The sequence below is a fragment of the Urocitellus parryii genome, chromosome 1 (genome assembly GCF_045843805.1).
Source record: "Urocitellus parryii isolate mUroPar1 chromosome 1, mUroPar1.hap1, whole genome shotgun sequence".
Classification (NCBI taxonomy): Eukaryota; Metazoa; Chordata; class Mammalia; order Rodentia; family Sciuridae; genus Urocitellus; species Urocitellus parryii.
Window position 1 is genome coordinate 277706313 of NC_135531.1, and position 17485 is coordinate 277723797.

At 53.0% G+C, this 17485-nt stretch overlaps 1 protein-coding gene across 1 annotated transcript in view; it reads left to right on the top strand.

Moving 5' to 3' along the window:
* Inpp5d (inositol polyphosphate-5-phosphatase D) overlaps positions 1-17485 on the top strand; it is a 109443-nt gene that overhangs the window by 90521 nt on the left and 1437 nt on the right. Inside the window, exons 19-26 of the mRNA XM_026412750.2 lie at positions 1207-1296; positions 3092-3205; positions 4647-4729; positions 7188-7275; positions 8345-8494; positions 10777-10873; positions 12635-12907; positions 16313-16931. Of these exons, the coding sequence (XP_026268535.2) occupies positions 1207-1296; positions 3092-3205; positions 4647-4729; positions 7188-7275; positions 8345-8494; positions 10777-10873; positions 12635-12907; positions 16313-16931 (1514 nt within the window). The remainder of the gene's footprint in view (positions 1-1206; positions 1297-3091; positions 3206-4646; positions 4730-7187; positions 7276-8344; positions 8495-10776; positions 10874-12634; positions 12908-16312; positions 16932-17485) is intronic.

Here is a 17485-nt window from a genome sequence, read left to right on the forward strand (position 1 = left end):
GGGACTATCTCAAAATAAGGGCTAGAGATGTAACTCAGTGGTTGACCATCCCTGGATTCAATCTCCAGGACAAGGGGAGGGGGGGTATAATAAACAATACTAAAATAAAGTAAATAATTTATAGAATACATTCCCCAAACGATTAAGAAATAATTGTTGAACCTTGAAGTTTAAGGGATGTCGGGTGATCTTAATCACCCAGCATGTTTATTCTTAAACCTACAGATTAGTTTCCATTACTTGCAGAGAGAGAGCTTAAAAATTTATAGAGCAGAGTCATTTTGAATACTGACTGAGAATCATGTGCTAATTAAGACATTGCAAATTCCCAGACAGTGGCGTCCCTGGCACTGCCCATGAGCAGTCCCAGGCCAGAGGCCCCTCCCTGATGGGCCTCGTGATCCCGGCCCCTCCAGTTGGGGGCCCCTCATGGTGAGGAGAGGAATAGTGGCTGCCCTTGTGATCGCCTCTCTGGAGGCCAGCAGACCCCGGCATTGAGCTCTGGGCCCATAGGCTGAGCTGATACCTATTCTTTTTGTCTGTGTGTGTCACCTGCTCCCCAGAAGGGCCCAGAGCAACTGCCCCAGGATAGTTTAACCCGTGGACCCTGCTTATTTGGCTCTGTCTCCCAGAAGTGGCCTCACTAGACGAACTTCACGCAAGGCCACCTCCCCTCCCTCATCCACAGCCAGGGCCCGCTCTAGCCTCCTCCCTCTATTCCCTCCGTGTCCCCCTCCACCCCTGAGCTCACCTGAGGGCCTGTGACTCCTTCCCAGCCCCACCCGGGGCCAATTGCATCAGCATTTCTCCTTCTCACCTCTGCAGATCCCAGGGCAGTTCTTACTTCTAGGAAGATCCGGCCCTCTGCCTCCATTAGCCACCTGTGCAGAGCCAGGCGACAGTGGAGGTCTTCGAGTTTCCACTTCCTAATTCAGTGTCTTAAAACAACAAAAATGTATCTTTGCTCCCTGTTCCCTGGGCTGGACTGGATTGGGCTGCTGGTGTCTGCTCTCTCTGGTGTTGGCTGCGCACGCTCAGGCAGGAGCCCTGGGGTTGGCCGGCATCGGCAGGGGTCTTGGTCTCAGCGCTGCTGTCCACCCTCCGGCTTCTCAGCTTCAGGTCTCAGCCTGTCCCTGCCGTGGGTTCGCCATCTGCAGCTTGACCAGATGGCGAACCTCGCTTAGAAATGCCCTCCCCTCCCTGCAGGCAGTACCAGCGACATCATGACCAGTGATCACAGCCCTGTCTTTGCCACCTTCGAGGCAGGGGTCACCTCCCAGTTTGTCTCCAAGAATGGTAAGCAGGGAGGAGTGTTGCTTTCTGTTTTCCTCAAAGATAAAGGGTCTTGGGGACTTGCCTTCTGGTTGCAGCCATCCGTTGTCCTTTGGAAGAAGGCTGGGCTTCAGGACAGATCCTGTCTGTCATGTCCAGGCCACATCACAATTTCAAATACTCTATTTGGCAAATGCCACAGCCTTTGAAACTTTGAAATGTAGTCTGAAAAACAGGAAATCAGTGTCTACTGAGGTGTAGCCTGTTTACCACCAACGATGATTCTGGGCGTGCAGGATAGGAATGAACGTTCATCAGTGACGTGTTCTAATACGTTTTAAAATTTGTCTCTTGTAAGTGAGTCCGTTGGTTTTCCATTCAGTATGGCGGTGTATCCTTCCTTACGCTCGCGTTTTTAAACTGAGTCTCTCTTAGGTAAATATGGATATGATTATAAAGTAGGTCTGATGGTAAAAATATTTGAAGGTGGACGTAGATGGCTGAGTCGTGGGAAATACTGGAGTAAGGGATACTTAGATTTGCAGGTAGTTTCTCAGATCTTCCCCGGCTGCCAGGCTACCCTCGTCCCGGTAGGTATGTGTCCATCCAGCCTGCTGCCTGGGTATCCAGGGGCTTGGGTTGCCATCTCTGCACCTCCCTATTCTGTGCAGCATACGATTCAGGCTCCTTTACAGAGGCTGAGTGTGGGAGACCTAGGTACAGGCAGGGGGAGGCTGTCTGGCTCTGTGCCCTTTGTCAGGAGGGATGGAGGCTGGGACACCCCCTGGAATGCTTTTCCCATGGTACGGGCCTGACACGTGGGGCCCCAGCAGTGTGACCTTCCCTCTCTACCAGTCTTGGCCTCCCTCTGGCCTCCTTCCCAGCTCTGCCTCTGTGCTCCACAGAACCTTCTAGCCTTTAAGTTCCCCTCCCCCTTGCTCCCACCCATCTGCACTTCCCCTGAGCTCCTGCAGCCCTCGTGGGCTGGCGGTGTCTCCTCCCCGTCTCTTGCTGGCTGGAGCGTCCTCACTGTTGGGACCAGTCAGTACGTGGAGATGCTCAAAAATACTGGTTACCTGGGTTGAGCTTTGATGGCTTATCTACCAGGGCAGCCTAGGTGCTGTGGGGCTTCGAAGGAGAAAGAAGAGAAGGAAGAATGTGAGGAAGAGAGAAAGGAGACATTTGTTCTTGTTCTCAGGTGGCTCAGAATTTACATGGATAGTCCGAACCCTTGTTTAAAACCCGCTTCAGGATCCTTACAAAAGCACCACCGAATTAATAATGCAGTCTTAATTAGCACCAGGGAGCTTGCGGAGCTCAGAAGGAGGACTGGGGATAAGCACACACCTGAGGAAGAAAGAGCAGCTGTCCCTCACTTACCTGAATCCAAAACCGAACAAATTTAGATTCTGAGCTTCCGGGCTTTTCTACAAACTCTTCGTTTGAACTAGTGGGGAGATTGGGGAGATTAAGGGGGTTCCCAGGGCTACACAGCTTCAGTAGCAAAACCAAGAGTAGATCTTGGCTCGTTGAACTCTTTTTTTTCTTTCCATTCTGCTCCCCACATGGCCAGCCCATGATTGATCAGAGAGGTTGTTACTGTCATCTGGAACACTCAGCAGGGGCGGTGGATTTTGTTGTAGCCTCACCTCAAGGAAAACTTTGCCTTCCTCCTCCTCTTCCCTTCCTGGAACTGTAAGCGGGAGCTCAGCCTGGGGAAAGAGCACCCAGAGGAAAGAAACCTTGGTGAACAGCCGACAGGACATGCTGCACCTCCAGGCACACTGCGCCCCTCAATCCCTGTCTTCACCTGTTCCAGGTCCTGGGACTGTTGACAGCCAGGGGCAGATCGAGTTCCTCGAGTGCTATGCCACGTTGAAGACCAAGTCCCAAACTAAATTCTACCTGGAATTCCACTCGAGCTGTTTAGAGAGTAAGTGGTCTTCTGGGTGGGACAGGCCACCACTCTTTTTTGGAGGGGTGGGAGGTGCTGGGGATTGAACTCAGGGGCACTCCACCACTGAGCCACATCCCCAGCCCTTTTATGTATTTTATTTAGAGAGGGTCTTGCTGAGTTGCTCAGTGCCTCACTTAGTTGCCAAGGCTGGCTTTGAACTCACCATCTTCCTGCCTCAGCCTCCTGAGCCCCTGAGATTACAGGCGTGCGCCACAGCGCCCAGCCAGGCCACCTCTCTCATAATCCTCTTCATAAGTGGTATCCCACTCCATTTCTCCTTTCGCTGGAGAGGACTCTCTGATGGACCTCGTGGGGTCAGAGAAATGGGGCTGCTGTGGGAGGGCCCAGGGGACAACCTGCAGCCATTGGTGTTCGGACCTCTCAGCCCCTAGGAACCTGGGGCTCCTCTCCTGGCCCCTCAGCGCACTATAACTCCGTTAGTTTGCCCCAGGCTGGGCTCTGACTCAGCCAGAGAGTTTGGGGCCAAGTTCTGGAGCTTATAAAGGCCAGCACAGGGCCTGAAGAGCTGCTGCCACCCACCTACCATCGCCCTGGCCCCTGTTGCTCTGTAGAGACCACCAGCATCCTTCCCCAGTGGCCCGTAGCATCCCAAAGCCAGCCAGAGCTGCACAGCCTCCTCAGCCAGCAGCATTTAACACCAACTGTGTTTAGGAAACACCCTTTCTGGGTGACATTTCTAGACAGATCGTCTCCAGCTCTTCCAAGGCAGGAGATGTGCATGATTCCTAGTTCTCACTGGGTTGGTCTGGATAGTGGCGCGGAAGAGGGAGGGAGTTAACTGCACAATGGAGGCGTAGCTGTGCTGCTTCCAGAAATCGGGAATGCTGCCAGGTATACTTCTGCCCCCTGTGTCCCTTCCTCCTTGGTCTCAGTAAGACCCAGTCCTGGTGATAGAACAGCCTTGGCCGCTAAGTCCCCAGGACCAAGTTCACCAAGCAGGGTCAGAGCAGTTCCAGAAAGGTTGAGGATTTTTGCATGGGTGTCTTTAATAAACTCTCGAGACATTTGCATACATTTCTATGGAAACAGCATGTTAGGAAGCTTAAATTAGAATTTCAAAAGGCTGCTATCCTGAGTGGCGTGGGACGAGCTGTCATGTTTCCTAATCTTCTTGCCTGTGATGTGATGATTTCTCTGTTGCCCAGTTTGTTGCAGAGAGCCGAAAAGGAGGGGGGATCTCCTTGATTTTCCTAAAAATACTTAGACCGTGTTGGCAAATGACCATTCCCTGCACAGAAACAGAATCCCCAACAAGCCTGATTTCTTAATGCAGCTGAGGCCCCCAAAGATTTAAGAGGAGGGGGACCATCTTCCTTGGCTGGGGGACACCCCAGGGTACCGTCTGGGTCTCGTCCTGGCCTTGTCTTCCCCACACAGTCCTCTTGTCCTCCAACAGGTTTTGTCAAGAGCCAGGAAGGAGAAAATGAAGAGGGGAGTGAAGGGGAGCTGCTGGTGAGGTTTGGCGACACCCTTCCCAAGGTAATCCAAGAAGAGGAAGTTCCGGGGGATTTCGTAGACCCAGGGCCAGCTATCCCGGCCCAGGGCAGAGCTGTGACCTGGCGGCCCATGGATCATAGAAGGGATCTTAAGGAAGATTTGTCTTACCACGTGGCTTTGCCGAGAAGGAAACTGAGGTGCAGGGTCAGAGGCACATTCGTGAGTGGCAGACCCAGGACTGGATGGCCCAGGTGCCTTTCTGTGCTCCTTCCCTTGTTCAGGGCTGGCTCACGGGTCAAGTAAAAGCTAGAGAGCAGCGGGTGGCTCCTAGCTGTACACTGTGCACGCAGTAAGTGCGTGGGGTGGCCGCGGCCCAGGTGAGCCAGGGGGCATTGCAAACCCGAAGGCCAGCCTCAATGGGAGCATGGGCCTTATGTATAAAGAGGTTTTCCACAAAACGGCTTTTGTGCTGCAAAATTGACAGTGGAGGTGTTGGCTGTCATTAAACACGAGCTCCTTGGGTGTTGCAGATGTTTGTGCTGGGAATACAGTGGAGTAGAACACCGTTTCCCTCTCACATCATGGGAAGGGTACGAGAAGTCGAGTCTGGGGCCGGGTGGATCTCACAGGAGGTGGGTTCTCCTGGACTCCCTGGAAGGTTCCCCCAGAGGGGTAACACCTGAAGTGGCTTCAAGTAGGTGGAGGGACCTGGTTTCTCCTGAGGCTGGGATGGGTCAAAGGCAGGTTTGGGGAGGCTGAGCTACCCATGCTGGCGTTGACCGTGGTTGGAACCAACTCTTGGCCAATAAGGAGGCTATATCCTCTCAGGAACAGAAGCAGTGCCTAAACTCCAGATTCTCCTGATTCAGGTACAATTCCAGTCATTTCAGGGCCTCCACTGTTTCATATCGCTGTGATTGGAGGTCTATACTGAGTCCCTGGACAGCTGTCAAGAGTCCCCATTTGGGGCCATCTCAGGGCTTCAAGTAAACATTTATGTCCCATCAGCTGGACCCCATCCTCCTGGCTGGACCTCTTTTCCCGATTGCTCCCACAAGGGACCTGAATTATTTTCTCCTTTGGTGATGCCAGCATCCCAGTTCCCATGGTGTGTCCACTCCCTGGTCCAGCTTGGGACCTCTGGATACCCTATCTCCTTCTAGATCCTATATCCTAACTCTGGCCAAGTCCTGCTGCTCTAGTCTATGTCCCCTCTCCTCTGTCCTGCTGCCACCTCCCAAGAGTCTCTACTTCTGTCTCCTGCTAATGGATCTTTCTGGAGTGCCTGTCCGCCCTTGGTATCCACCTGTTTATCAGGCTGACATCAAGGTGCCAGGTTGGGTGGCCTCCCAAGCCTCATCTGCTGCTCCCACAGCACCTCAGGGCCTTCACCCAACTCTGCTCCAGACCTTCCACCTTGACTTCTGCCTCTGCTTCTTCTCTCCCTCTAAATCCCCGCAGCCCAGAGAGGATGGGGTCCAGTGTCGGCAAACCTGGCCCTGGCCCTAGGTCTAACTTGGAGCCAGACATCACTACCTGTCAGTGAGCAGAGTGGTGGGTGCAGTGCTTGAACCCCAGGATGCCTCAGCCTACTGCGATTTCCAGTTATTTTTCTGGAACCTTCTGAATAGAAAAATAGCAAGTCCATCCTGATACGATGCCAGGAGCACTGCACCAGGGGACAGCCTGGAGCAGCATGTGACCTTGTTACTAGGCCCCTCTGTGTTGGAGTCATAAATTGCAGCTCGTATGAAGGAGCCATGGGCACACAGAGCTCCTCCCTGTACTGGCTGCACACCACCCTCCACCGGTGAGGTTTACAGTTCACCCAGCAGATCATAAAGCCTGGCACGGACCTGCCCCCAAGCTGGACCAGCAGGGTCCAGGAGCCCACAGTCCCTGGCCCTTCTTATAGCAGGAAGTTGGGGACAGCTAGAATGAGGAGTCTGTATCTGTCAATCACTAAGCCCCTCCTCCAGCAACCTGAAGGACACTCCTGGCCCAACAAGGTGGGAGTCTGCTTCAGGGAGACACAGGCCTCCTCCTCCCCAGGTTGGGTCAGGCCTCTGGTGTCAGCAATGATGTACCCACAGGCCTATGAGAGATTGAGGGGCAGGGAGTGGCCTGCCAGGGGGAGTGTGGGCTGAGTGGACTCAGGAGTCATTTCAGTCATTCCTGGCCCCTGGCCCATCTCCCAAGGCCCTGAAATATGCAAAGGAGGGGGATAGAGGAAGGGAGGCGATATGGACCTAGGAGGCCTGAGTGCAGGTGGCAGGGTACAGGGAAGAGGCCCTGACCAGGAAGGGTGGGCCTCCCAGTTCCCACCTGTGCTCTCCACACAGAGAGCTGAGGGTTGAATCTGCCTGATAAAGAACAGCTTGTGTCCTCTTTCCCCATGTGCCCCCCCCATTGATGGTGGAGACTCTAGTCCACCTGTCCACCCACGTGTTTCCTCACCTGCCCCCACCTGTTGACTGGAATCCTTGCCTCCCCTCTGCAGCTGAAGCCCATTATCTCTGACCCTGAGTACCTGCTGGACCAGCACATCCTCATCAGCATTAAGTCCTCTGATAGTGACGAGTCCTACGGTAAGCATCCGAGACAGGGACAGGCCACCTGGGAGCCTGCAGCCTCCAGCAAGGAGGCGGTGCCATCTCCTCCAAGGGAGGGTGCCCTGCCACTCCCGTCTGTCCTCCTACTGCACCTGTCCTGTCCTGGGGCTGCTCTGAAAGGGGCCTCTACTAGAGGTTCACCGCTCCTGTCCCGTGAAGCCTCTGCAACAGCAGCTGGAACTTCTCCCACCCACACCTTCCCCTGGGTCAAGCCTGTGGCAGGGGCTTTGCGGGTGTGACTTGATTTAATCCTGATGAGGGCTACAAAGTAGAAACTATTGATTCCCCAGTGAATAGGTACAAACTCAGGCTCACGTCAAGTCACTTGAGAAGTTGCACAGGTACTGACTGACTGGGTCCTGATTAGAAGCCAGATCTGCAAGCATTGCTGTGCTTCTCATGTGTCCCCAGCCAGTCCCTCCCTCCTGGACAAGCCAGTTTCCCACGTCATTTCTTTTTAAATTTATTTTAGAGGTTATTTATTTATTTTTTTTTACAGTACTGGGGATTGAACTCAGGGGTGCCCTACCACTGAGCTACACCCCCAGCCCTTTTTTTGTTAGGGTCTCAGTAGGTTGCTGAGGCTGGTCTCGAATTTGTGATCCTCCTGCCTCAGCCTCCAAAACCCCTGGGATTACAGGCTTGCCCCACTCTGCCTGACTATTTCAGGTTTTTTCTTTGTGCAGAAGTTTTAAACTTGTCTATCTGCCCGTCTTATCATTTCTTACATTGCTTGGAACCTTGGGAAGTTAGCTTCCCCTAGAGCAAACAGGTTAGCATTTAATTCTGGTTTATTGCTGGCTTTTCTAGGATTTAATTCTTCTTTTCACATTGACTAATCCATGGAGATTTCATTTTGCTGTGAGATTTGAGTCATTTGTCCCAAATTGCTGTGGTTGTTCTAAAGGTTTAGTAACAGGGTCTCTGCCTGTCCACGGGGTCCGAGGATTGACTACAGTGGTCAAGCCGTGTCCGGCTCATGCTCGGTGCTTCTCCTGTGAAATGGTCTGGTCTTGACAGGGCTGTTCTCTCCCTTTCCCCCCAGGGGAGGGCTGCATTGCTCTTCGGTTGGAGGCCACAGAAACCCAGCTGCCTGTCCATACCCCTCTCACCCACCATGGAGAGATGACAGGCCATTTCCAGGGGCAGATTAAGCTGCAGACCTCCCAGGGCAAGAAGAGGGAGAAGCTCTACGGTAAGTGAGCCCCAGCCCTGGTCACCTCCTGGGCTAGGGACAGCCTTGTGCCTTCTCTCAGCAAAGCTTTCCGCTGCAACCTTGAACAGAACTCACCTTGGAAAGCTTCTAAGTCCAGTGACCCACTTCTACCTTCTTCAAGAGTTTCTCTGGAACCCCAATGCCCGGCAGCCCAGGTCACACTGGCCAAACTTGGTCAGTTTCCATTTTCAAGGGCACAAAGCTTGTGAAGTTTACAGAGCTCCTGCTCTCACCTCTTCTTGGCCTTTAGGCCTTGCCACCTCCTGATAGGGCCTCCACCAAGACTGCAAAACAAACCTACCTGGTGTGAAACCTACCTCTCCAGGCCACCAGGCAAAGGAGACCAAAGCTCTGCCGCGGTTGAGATTTGGAATCTTCCTGCTCTTCCCGTGGCCATATAATGCCCACTCACATGAGCAACATACCCTCATACCTACCGACACCTCTCCTCGGGTTGCCCGCCCAGGGTGCTGGACCTCCCCATCTGCTTTCATCCACCACATGCACCTAGAAGACCCCGCCCCACCCCCTGTCCTCACCACATGTCCTTGGCTTTTCCCTGGCCCAGCTGCCTCCAGAATGGCATCCTCCAGTCTTCTGTGTGCTCACACCCTTTTTAACTTGAGCTCAAATCCTTCTGTCTTGTTAAATGCCACTTACTTTGACTGGCTGTTGGGAGGGTTCATTTATTGTGGCTCTCAAAAATGACACCACATGCCAGGCATTACACCTGAAATCCCAATGGCTCAAGTGGCTGGGACAGGAGGATCATAAATTCAGAGCCAGACTGAGGCCCCAAGCAACCAGTGAGATCCTGTCTCAGAATAAAAAATAAAGGGCTGGGGATGTGGCTCAGTGGTTAAGTAAGTGCCCTGGGTTCAATCCCTGGTACCAAAAAAGAAAAAGACTCCAGGATTGGGGGCATAGCTCAGTGAGCAGGTGTGCAGAAGGCCCTGGGTTGGATCCCCAGCACTGCAGATGATGGTGGTGATGAAGATGATAACTGGCACCAACACAGCCACATTCTGTGACCAATACTCATTGCAGGCATTAACACCAGCCTGAGAAGCCATTCCCTTTTAGAACCCAGTGAAGACCCTGTTGATCATCTCTTAACTAAAAATTGTCACCACCCTATTGTAAGGACACAGAACGAGGCCAAGAGGCTGGGTGCAGTGATTCAAACGTTTAATCACCAACTCAGGAGGCTGATATAGAAGGATCCCAAGTTCAAGATCAGCCTCAGCAACTTATTGAGGCCCTCTTTCGAAAAGGGCTGGGGATGTAATTCAGTGGTAAAGCACCCTGGGTTCAATCCCCCCAGTACCAAAGAAAAATAGTATAGTGAGAACACAGAGTGTATCTAGATTCGAATTTGTAATTTTTCTCTTATTCTGCCAAAAATTCATCAAGTATCTCTTCCTTTTTACACAGGGAACAAATGATCTCCCCCCGACCCCACATTTTCTCTTTAATTTTTGCTTTAGAGAATCCAAGTGACAATACCTAAATGAATTAGGCTTGCACTAAATTCTTGATAATAAGCAGAATGACCCTCTCATAAACATTATCTCATTTATCTCTCGCAATAGCCCTGGGAGCCCAGTGTGGTTATCCGTGATTGGCAGGTGGGGAAACAGGCAGGGGCTACCCGCCTGACTGAAGCTCAGAGCCCCGGTGAGTGGCTGAGCCAGGTTCCCTCCAGGGCCAGGCGTGGACTGCTCAGTATGATGGTTTTCCTGCCTCTCCTTCATTGTGTGTGGAAGGTGTGATGTCCCCACACCAGGAGGTGCCCTGGACCCATCTCGGGGTGCTGCCTCTGGGCCGTGGTTCCCCCTTTGCCCTGGGGAAGCTCTTTCTCTTGCAGGGTTGGGCTGCAAGCCAGAGTCAGCAATGAAGGTGGGATCCCGGCTCCCCATTAGCCCAGGGACAGGTTGGCTATAAGTACCAGATGCTCTTGTGAAGCCACCTGTTATGTTCACTTTGTCCTAATCTGACAAGAATTATTGGCCTGTTTTGTCCTTTGCGGAGGTCAAGTTGAAAATGTCACATGAAAGGACAACTCTGGGTCACGGGTGCCGGTTCTCCCTCTGGAGGCATGGCAGACATAATTAATCGATCGCTGAACTCTTGGGAGGCCTCAGAATCTTGCTGAGGGCACCTTCCCAGGGAGCCGCTCTTCATCTCCAGCTTCCACCGGTGAGTGGACGCCACTTTGCTCCCCTGGCCCTCATGTGCTCTTTCTGACCCTTGCCTTCCAGACTTCGTGAAGACAGAGCGAGATGAATCCAGTGGGCCCAAGGGCTCCAAGAGCCTCACCAGCCATGAGCTCGTGAAGCAGTGGGAGCCTGCCAGCAGGTAGGGAGGGCAGGGGTCCCAGGGCTCAGCGCACACCAGCTCAGCTGTGCGGACCAGGGCCGAGGAGAGAGTGAGCTGGCGCCCACAGACTCCAGGGTGGAGGGGGGAGGAGGCTCAGGACCAAGAAGACCACTCTCCCGCCCTTGACTCCTCTGTCTTCTGACCACAAGCCCCCCGCAGGGAGGTCAGCGTGTCAGCAGTGAAGCCTGGACCCTGCTGTCTGGAAGTTCAGTTCAGCTCAACCAGTGTTCGCTGAGCACCTACTGTGTGTCAGATTCTAGAGACATCAAGGCCAAGTGTGTGCAGTCCCCAGCTTGGGAACCCCCTGCCTATCTGGCTGACAGAAGGGTGTGTGGTCCCGGAAGAAGCATTGGCCACTGAGTGACTCCAAGGCAACATATGCCTGCCGTGTCTCCCCTGAGACCAGAGACATGGGCAGTTGTGGGGTCCTTGGCCAACAAACCCGTTCGGCTACTAACCGGAGCAGGCACTGGGGAACGTGCACACGGGTTGCTCTTGATGGGCTGAGCCGGGAACAATCTGCACGTTGAAGTCTATAGTACTGGAGGCAGCAGGGTCACCTCAATTTGCTGACGGGGTCTAGAGTCTCCCCGCCAGCCCACCTGTCCTCCTGCCTCTAGTCCCCACCCTGCCTGTCCTTCCTGCCCTTGCTCCCTTGTACACAGCAGCTCCCTCTCCAGCACATACCCTGTCCCCTTCCCTGGCTGATGTCATGCCGTGGGCACTGAAGTTCCCCTTTCACTCTTCCCTCATCACCCTTCAAAGAACACATCCTAGCTCTAAAGTGTCGGCCCGGTTCCAGAATCAGGAGGCCCACAGGGGAAAGAGTCCTTCCCATTTTGACCAGCACTGGACCAGCCTTGCCTCTCCTCGTGGGCAGGTGGGGGTAAGGAAAGACAGATGGGGCTGCAGGGGCTCCTCACAACCAGTCAGTTCTCTGGAGATGCTTCCGAGCACAGAGGCAGCGTGCAGCGTGTGTGGCTGTTGGGGTTACCTCACCCAAACCTGGGCCAGCCCCTCGACGGTTTTAATCCACCTGCCCATGAGCAGCTCCAACCTTGACCTCTGTGACCTTGCACTTGCTTCCCATTCTGATGCTGTGCGCCTTATCCCAGAGGACTCTGCCAGAGTCTGCTCTGAAATTACCCTCCTTCCCACCCCACCCACCCTGTCCACCTCCCACAGATCCCAGGCTTGGCCTGCCAGCTTCTCATTCCATTCTCCTATCTGCTCACTGGTCTTTAGAACATCTTGGGACAGGCCGAGCCCCTCTGGCCTCAAGGCCTTTGCACTGTTACCTCTACCCAGCACCTCCTCACCTACTTTCTCTTGTATCTGTGTCTTTTCTTAACTGAGCTAAAAGAGCAACTCCTCCATTAGGCCCTGTCTGGCTCCACTGCCCCTGGGTCCCAACCCTCTGATTCTTGTTACTTCAGCACAATATAAATATCCTGTCTGACTGCCACTGAGCTTGTTCAGTGTGGGTCTCTCCCAACAGATGGGAGTTTTGTGAGAACAGAATCAGGGCTGCCTTTTTCCCATCACAGCCCTGCTCCTGGTTCCAGGCCTGGTGCTCACTCAGCACCTGCCACGCGGCAAGAGTCAGTGAAAGATCTGGTGCCCCAGAAACAAAGCAGTTGAGGACCTGACGAGCCAGGGGACATCAGAGGGCACCGTCCTCAGACTGGTGCTGACCTTGAGAAGGGCAAAGCCCCCAGACACACCTCGTCTTTCCCACAGGACCCCTCCGTGCAGTTCCTCCGGTGCCACTGAGCTCATCAACCCCAACTACATGGTGGGGCCCTTCGGGCAGTCCCTGCACATGAAGCAGACCCTGTCCCCAGACCAGCAGCTGACTGCATGGAGCTATGACCAGCCACCCAAGGACTCCTCCCTGGGGTCTGGGAGGGGAGAAAGTCCCCCAACCCCTCCCTCCCAGCCACCTTTATCACCAAAGAAGTTTTCACCCTCCATAGCTACCCGGGGGCCCTGCCTTAGGGCTCAGGAGTCCAGGTGAGTGTCCTCTTCATCTTGTCTTTCCTGCTCTGGATTTCATGCTAGGGCAGCAGCCTGGGAGGGTGGGGCTTGGGTCTGCTCTGTTCACCGCTTACCCTCCAGCCTATTGGTGGAAGCTCCAAGTCCCAGCCCATTGGTGCAGCTTGATTTTAAAAGTTGGGGAATAGCTGGGTGCTGTGGCACACACCTGTAATCCCAGGGTTGGGATTACAGGCTGAGGCAGGACAACCACAAGTTCAAAGCCAGCCTCAGCAACTTAGCGAGACCCTGTCTCAAAATTAAAAGGAGAAGGGGGGTGTGGCTCAGTGGTTAAGCACCTGTGGGTTCAATCCTTGGTACCAAAAAGAAGAAAAAAATATTGGGGGATAGAGATTATTAAAGACACTATTAAGAAAAACAAGCTCCTGTCAGGTGCAGAGATGCATAAGAAATAAAAAGAATTGGGGTGTAGCTCAGTGGTAGTCTCCTGGGTTCAATCCCCAGTGCTAAGAAAAAAAAGAAAAGAAAAGTAAATTTTTCCACGGGCATCTTTGGCTCCCTGGAGGGAACCTAGAACAGGAGTGGGGATCTCTCTGTAGAAGCCCTTCTCAACCCCAAGATCCCCTCTCTTTTTCTCCACCTGGAGGGCCCCTGTTCCTGTGTGCAGTCTCTCCTGCTGCATGCTATTAGAAAACTGGGACAGAGGTACGTAAGGGAGGTAGAGCAGCCAGCCGTGGGCTTTGAGGAAGTCACTCAGACTAGAAGTGGGCCAAGCAGGGTGGAGCTGCAGAGGAGACTGGCAGGGCCGCCAAGGAACCTGAGTTTGCAATTTGAGGTCCAAAACAAAGCAGGGGCAGCCCCTGAGCTCTCGTAGGAATTCAGGACCGAGAGGCCTGTAAGTCTCCAGTCCTACAGGGTGACCTTTGGACATGAAAAGTGCAGACCCCGTTAACAATGATTGAAGCTGTGCAAAACATGGCGAGTCTCCTGTCCCTTCTGGGGCTGTTAGTACTGTCTTATCATGACCCCAAGCCTTGTTCTCGGCCTCATTCCCTGGCAGGGTTTGGCTTTTCCTTTTATCCATGAGGACGTCAGTTCCACAGTGGTCGGGAGCCGATGCAGGGAGTGTAGTTCACAATGCTGCTCTCCTGCAGCCCCCTCTGGCCTGGCAGGGTTTCCTCTGGATGGGGGGCCAGGGGCAGTTGAAGATTTTCCCCTAGTGTCCATTTGGCAAAGGCCATTTCCTTGGCCCCAGAAATGGAAATGGAAGCAACTACAAAGAATAAGGAGCTAATGTTTAAGTGGTTTATAAATTCCCAAAGAAGGGGCTGGGGATGTGGCTCAAGCGGTAGCGCGCTCGCCTGGCATGCGTGCGGCCCGGGTTCGATCCTCAGCACCACATACCAACGAAGATGTTGTGTCCGCCGAGAACTAAAAAATAAATATTAAAAATTCTCTCTCTCTCTCTCATTCTCTCTCCTCTCTCACTCTCTCTTTAAAAAAAAAAAAAAAAAAATTCCCAAAGAAAATGTATCTTTGGGATCCTCCCCACTTTGCAGTACTAGGAATTGAACCCAGGGGTGCTCTATTACTGAGCTACATCCCCAGCCCCATTCATTCATTCATTTTTGTACTGGGGATTAATCCCAGGGGCATTTAACCACTGAGCCATATCGCTACCTAGGCCTTTTTATTTTTTTATTTTGAGACAGGGTCTCACTAAGTCACTCAGAGCCTCGCCAAGTTGCTCAGGCTAGCTTGAACTTGACAATACTCCTGTATCACCATCTCCAGCTGCTGGGATTAGAGGCATGTTTGTGCCTCCAAGTCCAGCTCATTTTTATTTTTAATTTTTTTAGTACCAAAATTGAACCCAGGGATTCTTAACCACTGAACCACATCCCCGGCCCCTTTTTAGTTTTTATTTGGAGACCGGGTCTCACTAACTTGCTTAGAGTCTTGCAAAGTTGCTGAAGCTGGCTTTGAACTTGTGACTCTCTGCCTCAGCCTTCCAAGCTGCTGGGGTTACAGGCATAAGCCACAGCCCCCAACTCCTTTTATTTTTTGTGTGAGACAAGTTCTCAATGAGTTGCCCAGATTGTTCTTGAACTTGCAATCCTCAGTCTCCCCAAGTCATGGGCATTACAGGTGTGCCCCACCACACCTAATATAAACATATCTGTGTTTAAGGGTCTGAACACAGACCCTTAAGGTAGGCAGCAGTTTTCTTCCGGCCCCACAGGTGAGAGCAGAATAGGGCATCTATAGGCAAGAGTCCCCCAGGTGGGGTTCTAAGTTCACTTCTCACCAAGGAGGTGATTCAAGGCAAGAACCTGGAAGATCCTGCCCTGCCTGTAGGTCCTAAGCCTCCAGGTCCCAGGCTCAGCCTGAATAATTACTGTGCACTGTCACCAGCACCTCAAGGTCCCCACCATTTCCCCAGGCCTGGGGTGGGGTGCCCACCTATCTGGGTTGCCCAGGACTGTTCCAGCTGTAGCACTAGAAGCTCCACCTCTTAGGAAACCCTTTAGTCCATTCTTCAGTCCTGGCGAACGAGGACAATTGGTCACATCTGTCCAGGTTCCCTCCAGACCCCACCTGCCATTGGTTCCTTCCACTGTGAGTTATGAGAGGAAGGAAACCGAACTCCTAGGAGCCCTCCAGGGCAAGGACTTTGTCCCCTGGGAAGATCTGTGTTAATCTGGATGATGACCACCTGAGACATCGGATTTCTTTCTTTGCTTCACTGAAGCTCCGCTGTGCCTGGGGAAGCTTGTCACGCTTTCTACGTGTTTTGTAGATGGAGCTTCTTGAGACCCTCAAGTAGCACAAGTGGTTACCTAGGAGGGTCAGATGGTTCATCTGGTCCCCTGCAAGGCTTCCATTTCCCTGAGCATCCAAGGTCCCACAGGATTGCTGGAGATGGCAGAGAAGCTGTGACAGTTCTCAGGAAGAACTGAGACAGGGTCTGCCGGCAATGAGGGGCATGGCTGGCTTTCCTGCCGAGGCTGGGGGTGGTTATTGGAGGTGCCATTTCAGTTCACCCTTCCCTTTCTACAAAAACCCCACTGAAGTCCCCCTTGTTCGCAGATGCTCTGGGGTGATCAACTTTTGCTAGTGGATAATGTCCCAGGTCAGAACTGAAGTTGCTTGGGGGAACATAGAAAAATACAGTACCATCTATCTCCTCGTCTTTATTTCTTTAATTTTTTTATTGACGTGAAATTCACATAGCATAAAATTATCCATTTTAAAATGAACAGTTTGGTATTCAATACCAAAAATATGCAACCACCACCTCTAATTTCAAAACGTCTTTATCACCCCCAAACGAAAGCTTGCACCCACGAAGCAGCCCCTCCCCGCTGTCCTCTCTGTTGAAGAGCACGCTTCTCCCCGGCTCCCCTCCCCTCTCTCCCCCAGCTGCCGGCCCAGCGACCTGGGGAAGATCCCGCCTGAAGCTCCTCCACTCGACGACTCACAGCTGACCAAGCCCGAGATGTTCGAGAACCCTCTGTACGGGTCCGTGAGCTCCTTCCCCAAGCTGGTTCCCAGGAAGGAGCAGGAGTCCCCCAAGATGCTGCGCAAGGAGCCCGCAGCCTGCCTGGACCCTGGGGTCTCATCGCCCAGCATCTTGCTCACCAAAGCCCAGGAGGCCGAGGGCGGCAAAGGGACAGGCAAGCAGGGCCCCCAGTCCTTCCTCAGCCCCGCGCCCCGGCTCCGCTCCTTTACCTATTCATCCTCCGCCGAGGGCAGGGCGGAGGGCAGGGCGGCCGGCGGGGACAAGAGTCAAGGGAAGCCCAAGGCCCCTGCCAGCTCCCAAGCTCCGGTGCCAGCCAAGAGGCCCATCAAGCCTTCCAGGTCAGAAATGAGCCAGCAGACGGCGCCCACCCCGGCCCCACGGCCACCCCTGCCCGTCAAGAGCCCTGCAGTGCTACAGCTGCAGCAGTCCAGGGGCCGAGACTATCGTGACAACTCGGAGCTCCCCCACCACGGCAAGCACCGGCCCGAGGAGGGGCTCATCAGCAGGACCGCCATGCAGGTATGTTCATGGACATGCCTGTGTGTATGTGTGCACGCGTGTGCGTCCGCTTGTGTGCATGATCATTCTAGGAGCTGCTCCATGAGGAAGAGCTAGAGCTAGGATTTGAACTTGAACCTGACTGTCCCCATGCCCTGACCTTCCACTGCCTCTGAATGATTGCTAAAAGGGACAGAGGAGGGGCCGTGTGTGGATGAACTCCTAGCCCTGTGGAGCTTAGAGCATTTGTATTTCATTTGTGCATCCTTAGTGCATGCATTCATAATGTTCCCTGTTGTTCAGAGACTCCAAACATAATTTCCCCTTCCTATAAATAATCTCCCTTCCAATAAAATAGTGTGGTTTTTGTTAGTTTTTTATTTTTCTTAAGCAACACTAACAGTGGTTAGGAACACCCTGGGGACTGGAGTATAGCTCAGTGGTGAAAACAGTGTTGAATCTGAATTTCAGCTCTCCTACTTCCTGGCTCTGTGCCTTGAGCCTCAGTTTACTTATTTATAAAAGGGAGCTATTAGTGGCATGATTCCTATAGATTTCTGGGGAGAGCTGTTATA